Genomic DNA, 23,628 nt, shown 5'->3' on the forward strand with positions numbered 1-23,628 from the left:
ACGATCTCTGATGAGTTGCTCCTGGGCCAGGTGACAAAGGGAAGCAGTGAACCTCCTCCCTGGGGAGAGATGCGCCCTTCTCCTCGATTGGAAATTAGCCTGAAGCTGGGCACGATGGAAAACACCGCCCATGTTAACGAGATTAACGAATGCGGTTTGTTTACGCTTTTCACACTCGCCCAAGGGGGGCTTTTTTTCGCATTTCCCACGACTTCGACGGTGGAGGCGACGAGAACACTAGCCGTACAAAACGCCCTCGGTTACACCGGGCCGAGAGAAATGCATTGAACTATTGTTTCGATTTCCACCCTCGAAGCGCATGTATCGTGTTTTTGGTCACAAACATCGCTGCCTGCGAGGTGTTGGCAACGGTGTTCTCGTGCTTTAAGCATTAGATTCTGGTTTGATTTTGTTTTTCCGTTCGTTCGTTCAGCAGTTGCCTTAGTTATACGCCTTTGGCGGGTGAGTTTTCAGCCGAAAGTGTTTGGAGCATTCGCTATAGTAACGCTGTATTATCGTTGCCGATATGTTTACGGTGGGTTCTTGGCCGAATTTTTGGGCTATTATTTTGACATTCGTTGGTGTTTTTCGTGTTTGGGAATGAGCGAAAAGGAAATTCAACATTCGTCCCGAAAAAAATGGGAGCACCGATGTATCAATAAATCGCCCCAACAAGACTCTTAGTTGAAAGTCGTATCGTAAAATTGCATCAACTACACTAGAGGAATGTTTTCAAAGGGCTCGCACATGGGCTATTTCGCAAGGGCTAATATTTGTACCCACTAAATCACGAGCACTCCCGTAGCTCTGATAAGAAACAACGCGCCCCGACCATATTATCTCACAATAGGTCTGCTATAATAGCGCACCGAACGAGGTTATCACCATCTCGAGGTGCAGCGCAGAATTGCAGATTGCGGTCGCTCCGGCAACAGCGACCATTGGAAGAGAATTTCATCTATAACCGCCAATCGAATGCTGGTGCCGCAACTAGCACGAAAGCGGCTCGAATGATTGAACGTTTTCGAATCATGGCCATTTATTTATGGCGTCTCGGTTTAGCTTTGGGGGGAAAACTGCGCCTAACCGGCGCGTAACAACGCATTTCGCTACCCTTTCTTCAACCTGCAACCACTCTGTTCCCTCATTTCCCAACACAATTGCGCCGCCAGACGAAAAAGCGACAATTTGTCCGACCGAAATCCATCAAACGCATGCCACGGTAGAGCGAGTCCACGCCAGGGTACGTTTTTGACAGCTAGATCACACCCCGTGCGGATCGGGAACGAATTCACCGCCATGACACCAGAAGATTTGTCAACCATCATCGACACATTCCGGTTCCAGTCGATCACACCTGGTGGCTTTTGGGGTTTGCCAGCTGGGAAGGGTTGAGATTTTTTCGCTAATCACGCGACGATCACTCACTCACATACACGCACGTCGGTCGTTGACCGTGATCCTTTCGTTTCGTTTCTTCCGAAGCGACGAACTTGCCGTTTCGCCGATGGAGCAGCCCAGTGAGTCACAGACACCGAACGATCGAACTGACTCACAGACGAGCAAACAGGCACAATATGTCACAACGATTCTTCTTCAATCACAACGCACTAATGCCTGCTGCCGGTTGACGAGCTTGGTCACGAGTATCGCCGTGTTTCGGCAGCGATTGTGCGGATCCTTTCGATTGGATAGGATCCTTCTCAGACGCGTCCGTTACTTTCCACCTGAGCGATGGCGATGGGGCCAGTTCTGGACGCACTGGAGTACCTTTTGGGACGGTTTCGAAACAGGGATAGGCAGCGGAAAACACGGAAGCAAACCAACCGGAGCCACAAACGCGCACACGACTGGAACGGCTCGGGCACTCACCAACGATTGAAGCTCTGTGGGGTGCAGGGCAACATATTTATAAAAGAAATCTCCCGACAACCCGCGGGTGACCGCGAGATAGCACCGATGAGTGCGTGCGAGAGCGAGTGGGCCGAAACGTGAGATTGAGCATAGAAATGCAACCCAGCATGGTGCGGTGGTCTGTGCTCGATGGCCAAAATGAAGCTCAGTTGTACATTGGCTCTTATGTGGTTGTTTTCAGCATATTTTGCGGAAGTTCGGGTCATTTAGTGACATTACAATTAATACGGCAAATACGATTGATAAGTATTTCGTTTAAACATGCTAGCAATACCTCATGTGTATTGGATTATTTGCTTCTATTACCATGAGATACACATAAAATTCTGCTATTGCAAAATTCAAAAAGCAATGCGTTACAAAATTAACTGCATCATAATGCTTCCACCGTACTTTTCTATGGAAAAGAGAGTTAACTGATTTAACTGTGAAACATGATAAAACGATGCTAGAACCATCTTATTTTCAAGCATTTAATATTTACGATAGCTATCACTGACGGTATTACTTTTAACGCATAATTTACGATATAGGCAGTATATTAGATTCCATCTTAATCCCTCGTTTGTTGGGGCTAAAAAAGACATAAATGTTGGAGGAGATGCCTCGATAGAGAAATTCAATTTCAGACTTTATCGTCCAACTATCAAGCTGTTTAAGAGCATTAGAACTAGTACTGAAAAAAAAAATAGTTTTACCCTGTGGGTAACTCCACCTTGCACCATAGTGCAACGCCAGAGCACGTCGTCGTGAGTAGTCGTCTCTTGGTAGACTCCGCGAGAGCAGTGAGATGATGCCCAATTCCTGAACCAAAGAGAGTGAGCTGTTGAAGAACGAGCAGCAGGTGGAGTGAGATACTGGCCATGAAAAGCTCGGTTCGCGATTTCAACCCCCAGGCGGCAGGTGCCAGGGCGTACGATGCAATGGAGACGGGATTATGTTGACACATCGGTGACGTCAGGAACCCCCGAATGATCGGATTGTACCAGCATCCTCGGGCAAGAATTGGGAAAAGTGATCGATTGCAGCAAGGACTGGGAATTTCCTTCATAAAAGCACAGTATGATGAATAAATCGGATGATAAGTGTTACAGCAACGGTGATATTTCGGACGTATTCTAGGTATGCCCGGAAGACTGCTTGACGCGTGTGGAATGCGACCTGTTGCAAATATAGATCGACGATCTTTAAATGGCATGCCGGTGCATCGGCAGTGCAGTAGTTGCACATGAAAAAGCAATGCGAGATAAGCATTGAACGAATTGTAAAACATTGAGACAATCGCGAAAGGCACAAACAAAGGCACGTAAAGTATTCCCTACTCTTCGGCAGATAGCTGACCGTGCCGGTGATCGCTCGTGGTAGATCCTTTCCGAGACGCTCCGGAAGCGAGCTTCATTCTTTTCCCATTATTCACAACGGCCTCGATGGCTCCGGTGCGGAAACGCATTGTGCGCATTTCAAGAGCTTTCTTTTCGCTCCACACAAGAAAGAGCGTTCGCTTTTCTGTGAGCTGGTGCAGATTCTTATGCCATTTGAATGGCAGACGGAATGGCTTTGCATTGAAAAGCCGATGCGTGTTTGTTTGTGGCAAAAAGCATCCTTAGAACGCTTCCGCGTGCAATGAAATACTGCTCACGAGCGTTCGATGAGAGTGATGATGGTCACGAAGCAGTGATTCATATCGTTGTTAGTGATCCAAAATTGAAACTGTTTTTGATGCATGACACGTTCCTTAATTAAAAGAATGGAGCCGAATCAAACCGCCGTCACGATAGTTCCGCTACATTGTTGTGTTACAAACAGAGATTAAAGATTAGTAACCTTTCCGAAAACTGTTACTGGGTTTTTCCGAGACTATTCGATCAAACGCCTTTAAAATAATTCTCTAGATGTAATGTATATAAATCCATCTTCAATGTTCAAAATATTCTTATGCGAATGATTAGTCACTCTTTGAATTCTTCTATAAAGATGTGCTCTTGTACGTCTTAGGTGAAAATGCATTTTCAAACGATCGCAACCTCACGATCATAATCGCTGATTCCGTGCACTGCATAGTATCGAATGAAATGCACGGCTTCTGCACCAATTAGCATCCACTCGTGATGGGGCATGTTGAGGGTACCGCGACCATCAGTGGCCTAGACAAAGTACTCGTAAAACGCGCCAAGTTCACGTCGTAAAAACCGCGGGTGCATCTTTCGGGTGCTGTGGGCACCTTGAGCCTGGCCGCACGTCGCTCTGCACCGCGATCGGATCGAGCGATAAAAGTACCGATTTACGGCTCAGCCAGAGCAGCTTCACATGGTTTCCGGTTGCTAAAACCAAAGCCAAATAAACGCACTGTGGCACAAGCAAAAATAAAACCAAGCATGCCAACTTAATATATATGGCACGCTGTAAATCTTCTTGCGTACGGATTCGCCGACGTGGGAATCTTTGGCCCATGATAAGGGTATGTCGTTGCCCCTGTGCAGGTGGAGGAGGTCACCTGTGAGACAATAAATAACTCGCAAGGTTCCGCCCCCGCTCAGCCGGGAAGTGTCCCTAAGCGCATCCCTTCGCAACCGGTGCACGCATTCCGGTGGATTCATTTAATTGCTGCCCTCGTTGCAACGCGCCGCAAAATGCCACCAAAGCACAACGCACGTCCCGAACACGGAGGCGAGTCTGATTTGTGGTGCCGTTTTTCACCCCGACTTGGTTTCTTTATTTCTAATCTCGCTGGGCCCTCCTCGCGGGTGGAATGTCTAATGGAGCTTAGGGCGAGGGTCTCCGATATGGCACGCGCCCCGTGCGACCTCAGCTGTCGATTTGAAGCGCGTAATTAATTCGCAAACCGCCACTAATTGCCGCCAGACCGCCGGGTGACATTTCGCGTCGGACAGGTGCCGGAAGTGGTGGCCGCGCCTAACACCGTTCGAGCTGATCGGTGCGGATGCGCACGGTTCCCTGCTGAAAGACGCTGTAGTCGTCGGCGGAGTTGAGCTGAAAGACGAGCAGCTTTTCGGCCGCCAGTGGATGCCACGCACCGAACGTGCAGCCGAGGTTGAGCTCGTCGTCGTAATAGTGGCACAGTCCGTTCATGCGAGTGCTTGGAATATACTCCACGATGTCGATGTACCGACAAACCGGCATCAGCAGGCCCAGACCTAGAATGGGAGCCATCAAACACATGTGAGAGAGCTCCTTGCGGAGTAGGCGGTTGATTTTCACCTATGAATCCGGACGTTGGTGGGTTCTTGCGGATTGGGCTCTGCGTTAGGTCCTGTAGAGCTGTCCACGCCCGCCAAATGCTACGTGGGTCTATGATGTGGAAGTTGGCCTGCGGATGATTCGTGCGGAACTTCTTGAAGTTTTCGAACAGGTTGAAGTCCGGACTTGCGAGCCTGAAATGAAGGAAACCTCCGATATAAGCTCACCTTGGCCACGATGTCGCATTGCTATCCACATCATACTGTACCATTCTGCGAGAGTTTGCTCAAACTTGCCCGGGTCCCAGGCAGCGATCGTGATGTTCCGGAACAGCGTTGCTGTCAGCAGCCGGAAGTCAGGCTTCGTGACCACCTGTGAGTTGACTACTCGAATCGTCGTCTTAGAGCCAACATCAGCTTCGAAACCCTCGGTAGGAGCGTGGTTGAACCGCATCACGATGTCGTGTCCATCGATAAACGGCCCTAGCTGAGACCGTTTCAGGGAGCCAGCACTGGCCACGATGACACAGCTTCCGTTCGTGACATCGCCGAAGAGTGGCGTAGTCGGCAGATAGCTGCCAATCTCGTTCCACGTGAAAGGTGGCTCTTTCCACGAAAGGACGCGCACGTTTGCTCGCAGCATTCGGCAGATGGGGCTAACGATAGGCTCGAGTGGACGACCGTATCGTACCTGGTAGTGGTCTCCATCCGGGAATGGTTCCTTTAGTCGCCGACGCAGCTCACCGATGATCTTCGCCCGAAACAACGTCGTTCGGTTGATGCAATCCACGCTGTAGGGACTGTCATTGCAGCGGTATCGGTTAAGATCGAACAGGAAGTTGGACGTCTTGGTTAGGCTGAAGTGTGGCCGAACTCGAGGCGCGTCGTGGTCCTTCAGCCAGAGCGTTGGTTTCTCATCGCTGGACGAGACCGATTTGTGGCTCTTTTCCGTCGAGTTATGTTTCACGTAGAACACGCTTCGTTTCTCAACGGCATGCGATGGGACTAGCGAAGAGATTTTGGAGGATAAATTAGTGCTACAGGCAGTGTGCGATGTTTTATCTTACCGGCTAAAATTGCAAGCAGCAACACGGCGAGATGGATGCATTTTTGCACGGAAGCAGACCGAGCAGGAACCAATGTACACGAGCATAATGGAAACATATCCGTGTGGGCGTGAGTGTTCTGTGAAATGTTGAAATGTAAAGATCGTGAATTTCGTGACGGACAAACGGGAAAATGAGCAGAGAAAACCGTGTAGACTTGAATGTCCCTGAAAGTATGCAATACGCAGAGCGTTTCGAACATTCTCGAGTAAAATTCGAGCAGTAAAACACAATTTTCAACTTGAGTTGACTAGTCTCATGATGATTCATATTCGTACGTGTTTTTTAGATCCATTGACAAAGAAAAATACAGTTTTCCAGTACACCAATGCTGGTAACTTAATTCCATTTGCTGTTCAAAATGTTGGCCCCGCTCCTTACCAAATATCGCGTGTGTAAGAGCACTCGATGGGCAGTGCTGAAGCTGGCTCCTTTCTTTCTACCGTTCACAATTCATCTTACTGATTATCCCATCCGCAACATGCAAACACACTGCAAACTCGCGCGTCAACACATCTTGCAAACTTTCGCACCAGCCACCTCCCAAATGCACTGTCAACAAGTACAAACTACTCTGCGTGCCGTCATTCGACGGTGTCTAGCACTTTTCCGGGCGGACAGCGAACGAATGAACAGGCATTCGTACAATCGAACGCCAAGTACGCCCTTCTCGTGGGCTCGTGCAATACGCAGGCGCCATTTTTTACACCCGGCGAAGGAATCGCCCGAATTCTCGGTACTTTTCAAGAGCAACAACCTTGTACCTACCTCACCTAGCTTTCCGGTGTGCTTGCTAGAAGTACAGCAGCCCAAAACGATACTACTAAAAGTATAATCAGTTGGATTTATTCAATATGGTTTACTGAAGCATGAAGAAAAAATGATAAACTTTCTCAGTAGCAACATTTGAAGTTCGCTGCATTGAAATTAGGTTGATTTCTTTCCCACCGATCACATGACGGTTAAATTAATCTGATGTATCCTTTTGTTTCCACGACGACCAGAAACCTTGTCACAAACCGCGAAAGAACGACACTGCAAACATTGGTTTTATATTTATTCTCATGTCGTAATTAATATATCTTTATTCTACGTCTTTCTACATAGGTAATTCTTCAAATTCTAGTTAGCTTTCTTCGTACAGAGATCGTGAATTAGATTATACCTACTCGTTACGATTTACTATGTCACAATTGTACAAGTACCTTCCCCAGTAGGCTGCTCAATGGTCTCTCTCTCTTCTTCTCCCTCTTCTTTCTTTTCTCTCTCTCTCTCTCTCTCTCTTTCTCTCTGTTCCTCCATTTCACTATTGAAGACGTGTGCACAAGGGTGAGTGTGTTTGTGTGCGCGTAAGTGTGCTTGGCTCGTGTTGGTAGTGATCGGAGAGCAGGCGTGTACTACACTCTGTTAGCAGGTGTTTCTTCCTGCGACTCGATCCTTGGCTGATCCTCGGCTGATCCTGCCGTAGAGAGATTGAGAAGATTTTCTTTTGTTTTGCGTGAGATGTCGTGTAAGAAATAGTACGATAGCGTCGCTAGTAAATACGTTTGGAAATATTGTGCGCGTATCTTGGAATAGAGTTAGTAAGTTTCAAAACGTTGCTCTACGTCCGTTCAGGGCCCTCTTCGGCCCTTGGGTGACGTAGTAAATTGTACGGCTTACAGCTTCCAAGTACACTGAGTTGGGCCGCACTTCGGGGTTTGAGGGTTGCGCATCATTTTGCGCACATGTTTGTTAATATTTGTTTCTTATGCTTGGCATTAAAAGTAGCGTGAGGACAGGCTCAAAGTCGCTCGGTCGCATGGTGCGAGCCTCCCGAACTGGACACCCTCACGTTCATCCAACATCATCGTACTAGCCCTTTTAGAGTCTTTATTGTTATCATTAACTGTGCGCCCGCCCGTCCACTGGGCGTCCACTCTCATATCTGTTACGTTCTAGCCCTGCTAACGCTATTATTAGGTTCATCTCTTCACTTCTACCCCATATCTTACGCTGACAAAGGACGATCTCTAACATATACACTAACACTTAAACGAAATCGGTTCGTAACGGATAACATATGACGGTTACCAAAAAAGCAAACGCAGAAGCGCTCCGCTTCCTTTTACGTACGCTAATAAACACTCGCCCGTGCCCATTTGGCATCTGCTAGGGGCACTTGGCCCGTTTCCTTCGGTTTTTTCTGGTTTTCTTGTTTGTTGTTGTTCTTAGGTTTTCTTTACTTCCAATTACACTATAGGCAACTATCCATGTTAACTATTAAATACAATTCAACATACCATATATTTCCTAGTGTTACGTTACCCATCCCGCCGGGTCTGGGGGTTTCGTTTTGCTCCTTGCACCTCTCGTATCTCTAGCCCCTCTTTACCTCGTACGTTATTGTTTTGCCCTGCAGCATCATTTGATATTCGTTCGATCAGAGTTCGATAAGCTTGTGAGAGTTTGGTTGCGTTACATGACTAGCGAGTGGTGGAGCCGTTCCGGTTCCAAGGGAGCGTTTTTTTTTCAATTCCGCCGCGAGAGGCGCGAAAGGCGAACAAAGTGCCATTTTTGGACTGTTCCGTTTTTCTTGCTTTCATTTTGTTGCGTATGCAAACCGACATTCTCCAGGCGTAACATTCTGTGCCTGGGTGCACAATGTCCTGCAAGCCTTATGCATACTCCTTACCCATTGAGTGAGAGTGAATGTGTGTGTGTGTGTGTGTGTGTGGGAGGGGGGAGGTTTGCTTTGTTTCTTAGATGTTTCGGTTTGGTTTTCATTTTATATATGTTTGTTTTTTTTTTATCACAACTACTTTTAAAATATTATGTATTGCATTTTAAGGCCTAATATAGTTCTCTTTTTTTTTCTTTGCGATATCTTTAACATTTGGTATTTATTCTGCGTCATTTTCTTACACGGAGTTCAGGTTCTGTGTTTGGTGTGGAGGCAAAACGCGTTAGGCGGTTTTTGTTCTTTCGGTAACGGTTTGAAACAACGGCCAGTGGCTTTCGCTGTCGGCCGGTTGTTGGACTGTAGCGTTTGCAAACGGGTTGGCGACCTGTGTCGGATTGAAAGCTAACCGTTGGCCGCCAGCGCAAGCGAAGCATGAAAATCATCCGCTAATAAACAATCTACCTCTTTTCGGGTGCTTTTGGTGGCTTTGCGAACAGCTTTACAAAGTAGTACCGTTCACGGTCATGGACATTGCACGATGAAACACCCGCATCTGTTTGCGCTAGTCTAGGCTTGGTTTGGGGAGACGGTAAATGCGCATATCCGCTGCTCACAACTGGCAGACCAGCTGCTCATATTGTGCCATCGGTGCAGGTATCTGGGGACACATTTTGCATGCTCATTTACATGAACATTTTCACTTGCGGCTACCCCTTCGGTACAGGGTAGCTGCAGACGAATTTATGGCAGTTTTTCTTTTCATTCTAACCCGTTCGCTCGCGTGTACATTCTGCTTCGTTTTCGTGCGATTCATATTCTTCTCGCTGAGTCCTTCAATCATGCCCTCTCGCTCCCTGCTCTAGCCTATCATCCTTCGTGACTTCGTGCCAATCGTAATGCGTTAAAGTGTGTTAGTGGCTCGGGCTATCGAAGAGTGATAAAAACAAAGAAACACAAAATGCAAAGCAAACGTAGAAAGAACATTCAGAAGCTTCATAATCGGATCAAGTATGCACAGGGACGTGATAAACGTGAAAGTTTAACAACTCTGTACATTAAACGGACAGACTAGCGGACAAGCAGGCATACGCGTCCAGAAAATACTGTAAGTTAAAGCATCATGTCACTCAGAAAAATACAAACAAAAGGGTGCATAGATCGATTCAGATACAGAAGAAAGTAGAGAGTGATAAGACAGACGGTAAAGGATAAACGAGCAAAACAGAGAATAGCACACAGGGGTTCGACATTTAGCGGGAGCAGCTTTCATGCAAACATCGGATGTACACGCGCGTGTCGCAAGAACAAGGATCACTTTCAAACACACACACACAAACGTAAGGACACATGCATCTTTTCACGCATAAACACAGCTACACGCGCGTGTACTGGGTGCAAACAGGTACACAGCATGGCACATTCTCTAGGGCTAGGGTTTCGGTGTGACTGGACGTGACAGAAGAAGAAGCCGGAAAAAGAATACAAAACAGACACTGTTCATTTTCGGATATTAATACTTTATTCCTTTCTTTTCTTTTTTGTTTGTTTTGTTTTTTGTTATTTTTTTTTGTTTTCGCTAGAAATCATAAACAAATCAAATAGACTTTCATGTTTCTTTTCTTCTCTCTCTCGCTTTTTTGCATGCTTTTGTTTACCTATATTCCAATCGCTTACGCGCTTCGCTCATGCCATTCCGTCCGTTATAGTTTTCCCTTCGTTTTCTTCTTTTGTTTTGCGTATGCTTTTGCGACTTTTCTCCTCATTTTCCTAACGCGTAGGCTCTCAACGGCTTTGTGTAGCCTCTGCACCCTCTTCCGACCCGCCTGCCTCCAATTAGTTAATCGTAGTTAAACTCACTGATTTGCGGCTGCTACTGCTGGTGCGGTGGTGGCTGCAGTTGCGGCCCATCAACGCTACCAGGTTGGCAATTGCGTGTTATCGTTATCGTTTGTTTTGTTTCTTTTTCCCTCCCCCAAATCGTCCTCGCCCTCTGCTCGTGGTGTGAGTGTTTCTTTTTGTTATATTTACTCTAGATTTTATATTATTCACTTAACTCGTTTTGTGTACGTGTGTTTGTGTTGTTTTTTGTTGTTTCAGCATTGTTATTCTTCACTTTCATCTTCGATTCTTTCTCTCTTTTCTTGTTTTTTTTTTTCAACATTGTTATGATTTGTTCTATTTATTACTTTTTTATTCAATAAACCGTTTGCCACTAACTCGTGAACAGCGTGTTGGAGGGGGTGAGTTTGCAAAGCGCCAAATTATATACAAAAAATCGCGGTGCCGTAGTAGTTTGGCAACTCCTGGCCGGTCGTTTGGGAGTATGCTGGTTGATCAGAGCGAGACCGATCGGCAGACCACGTGTGTGGACGTTTTCAGGATCTTAGATAATCAGTGCACATTTGAGGGGAGCGAGCTTTGGAAGGAGCTTTAGAACCAAAAGCTCGACGATCGCAACCGCGCGTTAACGATCGTGCAATGGTAAACGAAAACGATGGGAGGATAACGACGGGTCGGAACGTGAACTAGGCGATTAATGGCGGTGGTGTACGATTGCTGTCCTTTAATCGTCCATTTTATTTACTACAAGTGCGCGTGCCTTCGTAAGGCCATAACATTTGATGTTTTCCTAGAGCGTGCACTCGTCGCAACCGCGTCCACCAGACCCGGTGTATAACAATGTGCTGCCGTACGTGTACAACAGTTGGTGTGTGTGTGTATGCGTGTGTGTGTATGTTGGCGTGTCCTGTGGTGTACGCGGCCAGGTAAGTGCGGCCGCATGGTTCTTGTTTTCCTCGGCCTATATTTCAACTCCCAATCCGCTCATCGTTAACTCGAATCCCTGTCCCCACGAGGCGGCCAACGAGGCTGTGGGGGGCAAAGGATGGCCCAGTGCGAGCTCCCCTTTGCTTGCTAACGTTAATTATTATTCATTTCGTTCGTTTCCTGGATCACTATCAATGCCTCCCTTGCACGATCCTGAGGGACACGTACCGGTTGGCAGACTATCAACGGAAGAATGGTGGAACCTATGTACCCAAAAAAGCTAACACAGTGAAACAAGAACATCAATATCGTATCGCAACTTCTTCTTCTCGCGCGCGCTCTTGTTCACAAACATGGCGGGCCAGCTCCGCAGGTTAGCCCACCAAACCCCTACCGCCAACGAAAAAGGATGGCAAGCTGGGTGGCGTTCGCCAGCCCTGAACACCGGCGCCCGGACACGTGCGACATGAACCCATAAACGATCAAGTAATCAGAACATCTTCGCAAGCAGTCTCTAACACTTACAATTCAACGGACTATTCAACGGTTGGTATTTTTTGCTTTGTTTTGTTTTCTCTGTTTTTTTTTTGTTTTAATTTACTGCTCGCGCGTGCTCTTTCGATCTCTCTTCTTTGTCGCTTACGCATCTTCACGCATATGTGCCTTGCTGAACGTCTTTTTAAATGTTATTAATTTCTCTCTTTACACCTCGTTATCGCCTCCTTAAGGCTTATGCCTGAGGCGACGTTGCTCTCTTTGCTTACTCGCTACCAATGCTGCTGACTGTCTGCTAATGTTTTTTTTTCTTCATATTTTTTGTTGTTTAACCTTTTTCTTGTTTGTTGCTGGTGTTACCATACACGATTAACGAGCCTCGGTTGTGTTTATGTGTGTGTGTTTGTATGTGTGTTGTTGTGTTTTTTCTTCATTATTTCTATAGTATGTTTTGTGGTTTTTCGTTTCTTATTCGACGATTTGTTTCTAGTCTGCTCTTCTGCCGCACATTTCTTCCATTCCATTTTCACCCCACCGCTATCCGTTCAATGGTTTCTACACTTTTTTTTGGTTGGTTTGTTTGTTTGCTTTGAAGTAGAAATAGATAACTTTCCTTAACAATTGTTTACTTGTTCGTTACCAGCTTGGTTTTCCGGTTTGTATCTAAGTTTTACTTAACCATTTCGGTTTTGCCTTTAAATTTCAGTAACTGTATTGTTTGCCACTACGGTACGATTTCTTGCGCTGGAGTGTGTGTGTGTGTGGTTGTATGTGACTTTGTGTATTTACCTATCTCACCGTACGCATGTAATATTTCCATTCATTTGCACACGAGTCCTCTCGCGAAAGCGAAAGACGCTTACGCTAAATGATACTCTCGTAATTTGTTGCCTTAAGGGTGTGTAAATGTGAGTGTATGTTTTCCAGCACTACCCGTCCGAATTTTCAAACACACTTTGTTGCTTCCGACCGTTCGAACGGGTTGAGCCGCGTCCAGGTTGCGTGTACGATGTAATTATCTAATTATGCACCGACCGTCCGAATACCGATCGTCCTTACGCTGAATCGATTGACTACTACACTATTTGATGTTTCGTTACCTGTTGTTTGGTTTGTTGTTGATGTTTGTTTTTTTTTTTTGCTTATTACTTTTTGTTTTTGTTGTTGCTTTTGTTGCATCGTAATGTCTGTAGGAAGAGTGATAGTGGGTGTGCTACCACCGGGGTTGAGAAAAGGCAGTTGAAGCCATTGCTGTGGAACCACTTTACATTTCACACGAGCAACCATCAAAAAAGGGTGGGCATCTCCGTATGGGATGGGTATGAGATTTGAGTTCGAGTTCCGTCTGTAAACGTAACAGTGCCTTTGATTCTCTGTTTTTCCTTCACTTTTTTTGTCTCTCTTGGACTCTATCTCCCGAATAAGGCCAACAAACAAATCAAAACTGTGCCAAAAAACAAACGCTTTCCCATCAATCGATAGGTCAACGAAAATGCCACCCAAAAAACGCATAAACTTTCAGATCTGGTGCGATCGGTTTGCAAACTATTGGCAGCGTGGTGCAAACGCTACTACGTGTCTGTGTGTACTCGGGGTTTTCCTTCCGAACTCCATGCTTCCGGAAAACCCACCCTCCATAACGCTGTGAGAGTTCTCGGAAAATGGGTAAACCCGCTGGAGTGTGCATTTGTTTGTTTGTTGCTTGAGTTTGGGTGTTTCGATTTATTTATCCATAACAGAACGCTTGGCTGTGGTTATACATGTTGCGGAAACAATTGCTACATCGTCTACTGTACAAACATTTGCTGGTTCGCGTGTAAGGAAACGGAAAATGTGAGAGAGAAAGAGCGACAGAATCAGAGGAATTTTACGGATGGAATGATCAATGTTGCACCAAGTTGTTGCAATTACGTCTAACTGCACTATTTGACAAGCTCAAATTTGTACAGAATCGACCAGCAACGGCCTATTTCGTCCTGAGCTAAAGGAAAGGGCTTGCCCAATCGCTATTGCAGTGTTTGCTCCTCGCCTAAGTAATCCACGATAAAAAGTTAAGTGGGCTTACGAAATGAAAAATGCGCTTATTATATTTATCCTTAAACATTTTTCTCTCTCTCTCTCACACTCACTCACTCCCTCACTCAGCTCCCTTTTTTTCACATGCGTTCTTTTTCTGTCATTTCCAATACCAGTTCGACAAATATCAATTGTGAAATATCCTGACGTAGGGGCACGCATTTTGGCAAAGGGTAAAGGATTCGCTTGTGTGTTTGTGGGCTTGATTGTGTGTCCAGCGTACGATTTCGTCTGTATGTGTGTGCGGTGTGTCGTGCTGCGTGTGAGTTTGAGATTACTAACGATTCGGGTGGGATTTTCTTGCTAAGGTCGCAATTTTCGCGCACTAGACGCACATTTCGCCCCGTTCAACCTGGCACACACACACGCGCGCTATGCTACTAACGCTACCTAAACGTCACCATCAATGATAGCGTACTCCGACTATTTTTCCGGTATTATAGTAATTTTGTTATCTTCTGCTGCTGCAGCGGCGCCGACACTTCAACGCCACGGAGTATTTATTGGCTTCGATTTGTCAACACGTACACGTTTTTGCTACCATTATAATACTCTTGTCTTACGGTATGCTTTTTACGGGTTTTCTTTTGTCGCAGTGTGGCCAATGTATGAGTGTGCCGCCGAGTGGGTGGGGTTTTGAGAAAGAAGTTTTGTGTTCTTTTTCGTACTCTTCTCTGCTGCTTGCTCTTCTTGGTGCTTCCTCTATTTACCTTTCGCGAAACCTACACCCTGCGAACACCCTCCACACGCGACATGTTTAAATTCAACGATTTATTCATTCCTGAAGACGCTTGTAATTAATTCGTAGTTTAATTCACTTTTGTTTGCTTACGAACGATTTAATTTCTCCTGCCCGGTCTCGCTGCCGCGGTATGTTGCTACCACAATTTCTGTTTCTACTATTTTGCGCCTTCGCGGCCACCTTGTTAGCTAATATTCGTTCCCTTAATGTTTCAGCAGTAATTTTTATTGTTTTCTGGCATGTTAAACGTTTGTTTCCTTTTTTTTCGTCAGTTTCTGATAACTCACCCGGTCCCACGGTTCCCGGTCGCCCTAGATCCCTCGCAACAACCCCAGCCAAATGTCCTTTTTTGGGACCTGGTTCTGATCGGCGGCTCGGTCATTCGCCTTCCAGTTTCTAGTTCTGCTGGCTGGCTGTTTCTTTTTTTTGGGGTTTTGTATTGGTTTCTTTTTTTGTGTGTTTTATTTTTAGACTCGTTTTTCTTCTTGCTCTTTTAATTATTCTCTACATCTCACATTTATATTAACAACTATTGATTATAATTTTTTTTCAGAGAATTTGTTGCCTGTTTATTCTTTCTTTTTTTTGTTTCATATTTTTGCGGCCACGTTTCGGTGGCGCTCATGCCCCGCACTGTTGACCCTTTGTCTTGCTCTACCGTTTCTTTCGGATAAACGTTAAAAGTATCTCTTCGAACATTAACAGTTTTGGGTTTTCGTTTGCTTCGCCTCCGTTCTGCGCCTGGTGCTTGGCTCGCCCTTTCTGCCGCACGTGTGATGCTGGGCTTATTATGGGTTCCGTGTTTCTTATTCAGACGTCTCCTTCCACTCTTCGTGGCACCCCGAGGCACATCCGTCGTCCTCCAGAGGATGGAGCTGGGAAAGCTGGTAAAAGCTTTATACAAACAGAGAGCAGGAGATGGAAGGAGAAAGCGAGCGAGATGGAAGAGACCCAGAGCAGGGAAATAGCGTAGAGAGTGAGAGAGAGTGAGAGAGAGAGAGAACGAAATTTTAGCAGAACGTATGGGGCATGCTTTCTTCCTGCCAGTCCAGAATTAAGGATGACCATGCACAGGGATTTCTGATTTCATCAGCTCAAAGCGATGTCCTTATAAGCATAGTTCAATTTTAAAATGTCTAAATTCTACGCACGGTTCTTCCAATGCAGCAATGAGTGTAGCTTGTCCGGTAGCTCCTGCAGTGGTGTTTTCTGTAGACTGCTTCTCTAATTCCCGCTAGTGCATTTGGTGCGTACTAGTTTACCGGTTTACGTCGTTGTTTTTCTTTATTGAGTTTGGAAACAGTTTCCCAGCCCATCACTGGTCTGTTGCTGAGCCTTGGAATTTCCTTTTGGTATCTCCCTCTGCCACGCCTGTTTCCCAGTCTCTCTCACGCTTTCTAGCTCCCCCTGCCTTTGTCTGTGTCCCTTTCGGCTTCTCTCGACACGCTCAGTTCTCCACCGCCGGCAAACACACCCGACAGTCGTTTGCTTTTATACTCATTAACTAACAACAATTGTTGTAAAAATTGACGGACTAATTATAATAGTGGTGACTTAGTATATCTATAAAGAGTTTCCCGCGCTACGCACAGTTTGGCAATTTTACCGCAGTTGGTTATGTGTGTGTGTGTGTTTCTGTTTTTTTCCCTTTACTCGCCTTCGGTGCCGCAAACTCGGGGGCACGGGGTTTCATTCGCTACGTTTTGGGCACTTATTGCCCTTCGACAGGTTCAACCGATAGTATGTGTTTTTCTCTTTTTCTCTCTCAATTTCATCTCCTAGAGGTCATCACCAACCAGACGTGGTGAGTTGGTGTATGCGTGGGTTGGTAATGTGTTTTCCATCGTGCTTTTTTTTTTCTCCTTTATACATTGTTCGTCGTGGCGTTTTGCTTGCTTTTTTGTTAATGTTTTTAACTACCCTGCCAGCATCGGCCACCAATGCTTTTTTTTTCTCCTGCACTCCACCTGTTGCTGGTGTTATTCTTTCGCACGCACGACAATGCTGCTCCTGCGGCTCCCTAAAACGCGGTTTTTAAGTTTCATTTTGTGTTTTTTTTCAACGACTCATTGCTAGTAGAGGTTAAAGAGATAATATATTGTAATGAAGGTATGTGTAGTTTTTCATCTTCCTCCTCCTCTTTTTTTGTTATGAATATGTGTTGGAGGGGTGTGTGTATGATGCGCTATGTAGCATTGAGTGAGGTTCCGCTAGTGGAAGATTGAATAAAAACTAGATTACATCTCATATTCCTGCGGTAGGTCGTCTTACGTAGTAGTAGCGTTTGTTACATGTGTTCTGGCGAGCTTCCCGTGTTCACTATCGCTTCCTGCCCTACAGGCGTTCCTTCTTTCCATTCGGAACTTTTTCTTATTTTTCTGGCTACTTTCTAACACCCGCGCGCGACCCAGCTCTTCCCGCTCACCGGGCCAACGGGAACAGCCAGTGTGCGAAAAAACAGCTCAACGCAAAACGCTAGACGGTGCACCAAAAAAAAAAACCCAACAACTTCTCGCGTCAGACAGCGAACAAAACTAACACCTCTGTTTCCCCAAAAACATTTCGTTCGTGTAGTGCCACTATTCTTCTGGTTTCTTATTACAAAAAACAAAACCCAAACCCTCAACCCCCGCCGGAGGTGATTACAATTACTTAGCCCGAACGACTGTTAGGTGGCGCACTTCGAGCGTTTCCAAACGCCCAGCGGGCGCCTACAATTCGCGGGATTTCCATTATTTCCTCTGTGTACGAGTGTGGGTGTGTGTGTTATTGTTAATTTCCACGACGATTTACGTGCGCGCGTGTGTATGGATGTGTGTAAAGGTGTGTGTGTGTGTGAGAAAGTGAGTGAAAAGGGTGATTTTCTTTATTACTTCCTAGTGTCGATATTCTGTAACCAAAACCCATGCCACGCACTCCTCGACCAAGTCCTGGTGGGCCAATAAATTGTGGGTTCATTATGTATGTGTGCCTATGCCTATGTTTAACATTCTTATTTCTTCTTCTCTAAACCTTATGCAATATGTTAAATTTAATATTTCACCTAAATTGTCGATCAGTTGTCATGTTTGTGATTTTCTTGTTTTGTTTGTTTGTTTGGTTTTGTTTTTACTGCTCTGTCGCTTCAATACTGTGGTTTTCGTTTCCGCTGTGTAGCATTATTGTATACGCGTATGTTTTCTTTTCCAACTCGCTTCCAAAACTACCTCCGAACCGGAACGGATCGCCTACGGGGGTCATCCCGGGCGTAGTCCGTTCGTCCTTGTTTCGTGCTTCAGCTTTTCATAGCTCGCTCGATTTCCTGCCCCGTTTTGTGAATTGCTTATTTGGTAAGCCTCGGTTTCGTCACGAATATCTGTCGGGGAGTAAATATTACGGCCTTTTTCAATGGCCTTCCGAGCGTCCCTGCCACCCTTTGCCGCTTTGTGGTTTTATTCGTTTAGTTTTCGCTATTGGATGCTTGTTTTGTTGGCGTCTTTTGCTACACTCGTTAGTTTATTAAATTGTTTGCATCGTTATTGCGCTACACTTTCGTGAATGATTTCGGGTGCTTTCTGAATGGGGACATTTTTTTCTCCTTTTGTTCTACTTTTCTCGTTTGCTTATCGCTGTTGGTTTGTTGAGTGTATGTGCTTTTCGTTTCTTCTTTGCATTTTTTGTTCATTGTGTTTCGTAAGTTTTGTTTTACGTTTTGTTTTTGGCTTTACCAAGCCACTGGAACACATCTGCTCCGGTGATGTTTGAGTGTGTGGGGTGTGATTTTTTCTTTAGTTTAAATCGTTACTCGATTTCCACTACTGCTGCAATACGGCCCTGTTGCCTTGCAGCCTTCCTATTTGCTCTTTCTTCTCAAGATGCTTCGAGCTTAGATGCACGCTACCGTCAGCTGGTATCGTTTCAACGTGCTTTTCGGTTATGTTCAATTCTTACCCATCGCTCGAGCGCCCGCAAGCTTCACGCTGTACGTTGGTCGCACGTCGGGTTCTACCGGTATGATTCGCTACTTGACTGGTGTCTGAGACGGTTTCGACAGCTGTAGGCGTTGCTGGTACGCCCCGTTGGTGAGCGGGCTGTGCTAGAAGCCGCCCACACCGTGAGCTATAACACCACGAGCAGATGCACCAACTGCTTCGTCCAGGCGATGAGCTCGGTCCCAACAGTCAGCATGGCCACTGCGGCAACCCACGACTGCGCTCCACTCGTGTGCGTCCGATACACTGACCCAAGAGCACACAGTGCCCTCAGCAAAGACGAGAGGGCTCGCGTGGATGAGCAACCTGACGGCACCGCCATGGCCGTAGTAGATGCAAGGTCCTCGGCGGTCCTTCTTCTGCTGCTGCTGGTGGTAGTGGTGCTTGTGGTGGAACTGGTAGGCCTGATGGTTGAGCTGCTGCCAGTTCCAGTGATGATAGTACTGGCGGTGCTGGGTGGGCTGGTCGTCGCGATGTAGGTGATGGCAGCCTGCGACATTCGACATTGCTCGGACAGGCTGGAACTACTTGTTGGGCTCGTGATGCTTGGGCAGCTGGCCGATATCGCAGGTGGCTCGCTGCTGAACGCTAACGCAGCACTGTCCGGGTGTTGTGTCTCGTTGTGCAGCGGATCACATCGCGTGCATAGCCCGTCGATCGGACTCGAGCCGCAGTAGTCGTAGCAGCACCTTGCTGGACCGTTGTTGGACTTACGCAGCTGTTCTCCCGTTTCTTCGATGTTCAAGTCTACAAGAGGAAACAAAAAAGGGGACAATTACTTGTAGATGACAGACGTGATGAAACATTAAAGAACAACGAGATGCAAAAAATCAAAAATAAATTTAACGATGTCAAGTTCATTCCTTACCTCGACAAAGAAACGTCGGTTCGCCGGCGTACTGCGTTGGATAAGCTGGTGCCCGATCGCCTGGCAGCATGTACGGGCACTTTTGCTCTACGGTTTGGCATACGTTTAGACATGGTCGTATTCGTACTCGTTGCGTTTTTCGGCGTGAACTAAAATGAGAAAAAAATATGTATACGTGCACTGAAATACAGGACCGTTTGAAAGATATGTTGAACCTAATTGGGCAATATTACTGATTCCAAAAATTGCTCAAATACAGGCTATGAAGAATTGTTTTCTATTATTCGGTAAAATAAATCTTTAAACATCAAAGATGCGGATCGGGTTTTATTGGAAGAACCATCTAGAATAAATTTTATTGGATTGATCCGTCAATGATTCTTTATTGATCCTTCAATAATTAGAGCATTGTTGTTTTGGCGCAGTTTTTGTAGTCCTTTTTTGTTTTTTATTCGAAAATTTGAACAGAAAGCAATATCAACTCGCAAGCTACCGAAAAGTATGACAAAATTTGGTTGAAGAATTGAATATTTTTTATCCTTCCAAGTGTTAATTGAAAATGAATCAATGTCCTTGCAGCGTAACGTCAACAAGCCAGTTAGAGCCTGTGCGCTCGAACGCTGAGCAATAACAACTTGCTCAAAGTTTTATCGACCTCAGGGAGGGGCGCTGCACGAAAGTGGGACGTGTTTGTTCATCCATCCGCTCACATGCCGTTCGAGAAGACACGATCGAGCGAAAAACACGTGCACGTGTGACCGGTGGCATCGAAACGAGGACATAAGGAGCTCCACACAGGCTTCCACAAGAGGTGGCCAACGTTTGTGTTGGTGGCCGAGCGGAAGAAGAATTTATATCGCAAAACAGAACCCAGCTCACCATGCAGCCAATTGCCAATTCGGTCGAGAGCCAGCGATGGAGACGGGAACTACTTTTATCCCATGTTACCTCTTCTGCCGTGATAGCCCTCTTTACGTGCTTTTTATTGCAAAACTTGTCCGTTTGTGCCCCGTGTGGCACTTGCCAGTGGCCTCCCGTTGATGGCCAGCTCAAGACGAGGACCTGGTGACCATTCGTCGGTGTACAGCTGCCGGTGAATAATTTATACGGTACGTAAATTCGTTACGGCTTTGTCATCGAGCCCCGGGATGGAGGCGCCCGGTCGTTTGTACGAACGTCAAGCGAACGAAAAAGCTCTCCCAAATCAGGCACGGGCCTACCACGTGCCGTGCATTTTCCTGAGCCACCATCGAACGCAAAACGTGCGAGCAAACAGATGGAGGAAACTCCGGCATCGCAACTGCCGGAAGGGTTTCTGTTCGGAAGTCTTGTCGGCTCCCATCGAAGCGTGATAATTTGTCTCGCTTGAAGATTGCGGCCCAGCCCGGGACAGGAACGATTATAAATTTGTCTCGTTCTATTATTCACCGCCCCGGTCTGGCTCCATTTGCCCTGATGTGCATCCATTTAGCTAATCAATTAGCCTGTCTCTCGGCCCAACGATCCATCAGATTTGCTCGCTCCCCCCGAATCGGGTCGGTAAAGGCGGACGAAAAATGCTTATGCAAGCCGGCCACGAGCTCGGTTGATGTGGCTTCCTTTTTCCATTTCCCAGCACACTCTTGCCGGTGGTCTAGGCTCGGTTTACTTTGATTGACTGGTTTCGGATGAAGTGCGATGAAGATTTGCCGCAACCCGCTCCGGCGCCGGTTCGCGCTCACCGAGCTGGCAAAAGGTTCGTTCCTGCACATCCCAACCAAGCGAAAGAAACGAGTGAATGGAGATGAGCATCGGTAAAAAATCAGCACTGAAGGAAGCCGAAACACTTCAAAAACTTTGATGCCCACCTTTTCGTGGGCTTGCGGCTGCTCGGAAGGGAGGAAGGTGAAAATTCCCAAATGAAATGGTACAGAATTATTTATTCACGACGTTCCGCCTACAGGTTTTGTGTGGCGCTCACTTTTCGCTCGGTTCCTGCTGAACTGGGCTCTGACAAGTCATGCCTAACGAATGAACTTCTAACGATTACCCGAAGTGGCTTTTTCCGGCCAGGGGACTCCCGGGCTCATACGTGTGCAGTATGCGATGTGACTCCGCGATTCCGAAACTCTGAGGCAGTCCCTTGCCCGGGACGGACAGGCAATTAGGGTGAGCGCGGGTGGTTCTGGTCGGTGCGAAAAGTGGCCTCATGGGCGAGAATGTTGATGATAATTTGAGGTAACCATCATCCGTGCCATTTGTCGATTATTTAATGGACCATGGCCATCGCACCCGGCGTCTCCGGACGAGGTCCAGGGCAAGTGACGAACACCAAGCATCCTGGAATGACTCCGGAACCGCACGGGAGCCCACTTACTGGGCGGTCTTTATAATTTACGAGACCGTCGTATAATGCGTTACGGTTGGCTTGGACGCTTGTTAGGTTTTTCGTCGAATTTTCTTCACCTTCTGCAGCCACACTAGCTCGGAAAAGTAGAGCTGCGAATCCTGGCAAACGCACCAACGGCCAGGTGCAAACGGGTTTACTTACCTTTTTACAGTGATTGATATATTTTTTACTAGTTGCTGTTTGTTCGCATCGTTCATGTTCGGTTCAGTCTGCTTGTTCGCGGCGTCCCCAAAGATGGCGTTCGATTTCCCCTGGGTCGCACGGTCACTGTCTCGATTACCGGTTTTATTGTTAACACTTTTGATGTCGTCCCTCGACGCGAAGTACGGTATAAAAACACTGCAGCCCCACCTTCGATATGCCTCCTGTGGGATGGAAAGATATGCGAAAGAGAAAGAGAGAGTGAGAATTGGTAGTGAGACAACGCATCGATGCGAATTCGTGCCCAAGCGCCCGGAGCAAGATGGATTTGTTTTATAGAGTACGTAATTCAATTAGCTGCAGGTGTTTAGCACACTGGGGACGTAGAGAACCACCTAGGTGTGGCTTGCTTACCGACCTCGAGCCCATTCGAGAATGGCGTCAATCGTGCTGGGACATCATTCCTGCAAATCTCGCGTCCTTATCGCATCATCCCCAAGGAGCGCATGGAATGGGCAGGCCCAATCCTGTCTTTTTTCTTTCTCTGTCTTGAACGCTCCAACAGGACGCATCTCTTCAACTGAACGCCTTAAGCTCTTTGGAGAACAACAGCCTGGAGGTGAAACCCACCAAAAGGGAGTTCGCGTGGGGCTCCATCTTTTCCACCACCGCAGCTGCCATCAGCAGCCTTTATTAGGATACGAGCCGAACGCCATTTGCAGAAACATCCGGACCGAAGCACTTAAAGAAAGCCGCACCGAGCGCCGGTCGGACCTCGAGACATAAGTTTCGGTCATTAAAGTTGTCGGAAAAGCTACTTCACGGAATACTGGCCGCTCGAATAAAAAAGAAAAAAGGCAGGGGAAAAACCTCATAAAGCTAGCCCTGGCTGTAGGAGGGTTGAGAAGAGCTCCAGCCTCGCGGTGAAACTCAAAACAACCCTTGCACACACCACGCACCAGGAGATCCCGTTTGCTCCGGATGGACGCGCCTTTCTCCGTGCAGCGGAACGAAAAGCCGAAAAGTCAACGCAAAAGAAACGCAAGTAGGGAAAGTTTTCAACTCGCTCCCCGGTACGGGAGGGATGAGTTTAGGGTGAGGAAGTGCTTTCCCGCCCGGTTCAGTGCTGGCCAGCACGCAATCAACTCGTCTTGTAATACGCATAATGAAGTTGCGAAGGGATTTCCACTTTTTTATTATTATTATTTATTCCCTGTGCCAACGACTTCACGTGCTTTAATTGCGCTAGGCTAAAGCCGTGCTTGGAGCTCTATGGGGTGGCGTGGAAAGTGATAAAAACT

The 23,628-nt window shown here is 46.7% G+C and overlaps 2 protein-coding genes across 2 annotated transcripts in view; both read right to left on the reverse strand.

The window, feature by feature from the left end:
• Nucleotides 1–4,602: 4,602 nt before the first annotated feature.
• On the reverse strand, nt 4,603–6,781 carry LOC128722550 (beta-galactoside alpha-2,6-sialyltransferase 2). Its single transcript, XM_053816220.1, has 5 exons — nt 6,599–6,781; nt 6,179–6,296; nt 5,381–6,116; nt 5,134–5,306; nt 4,603–5,069 (listed from the first exon to the last, which is right to left on the reverse strand). The coding sequence occupies exons 2-5, from the start codon at nt 6,273–6,275 to the stop codon at nt 4,828–4,830; spliced, it is 1,248 nt and encodes a 415-aa protein (XP_053672195.1). The 5' UTR covers nt 6,276–6,296; nt 6,599–6,781; the 3' UTR covers nt 4,603–4,827.
• A 4,165-nt stretch (nt 6,782–10,946) lies between these two features.
• Nucleotides 10,947–23,628, reverse strand: part of LOC128723213 (uncharacterized) — a 38,181-nt gene continuing 25,499 nt past the window's right edge. The window contains exons 3-5 of the mRNA XM_053816931.1: nt 22,328–22,551; nt 19,798–19,946; nt 10,947–19,676 (exon numbers count right to left, since the gene is read on the reverse strand). Of these exons, the coding sequence (XP_053672906.1) occupies nt 19,057–19,676; nt 19,798–19,946; nt 22,328–22,551 (993 nt within the window). The 3' untranslated portion in view covers nt 10,947–19,056. The remainder of the gene's footprint in view (nt 19,677–19,797; nt 19,947–22,327; nt 22,552–23,628) is intronic.

The sequence above is a fragment of the Anopheles nili genome, chromosome 3 (assembly GCF_943737925.1).
Source record: "Anopheles nili chromosome 3, idAnoNiliSN_F5_01, whole genome shotgun sequence".
NCBI lineage: Eukaryota > Metazoa > Arthropoda > Insecta > Diptera > Culicidae > Anopheles > Anopheles nili.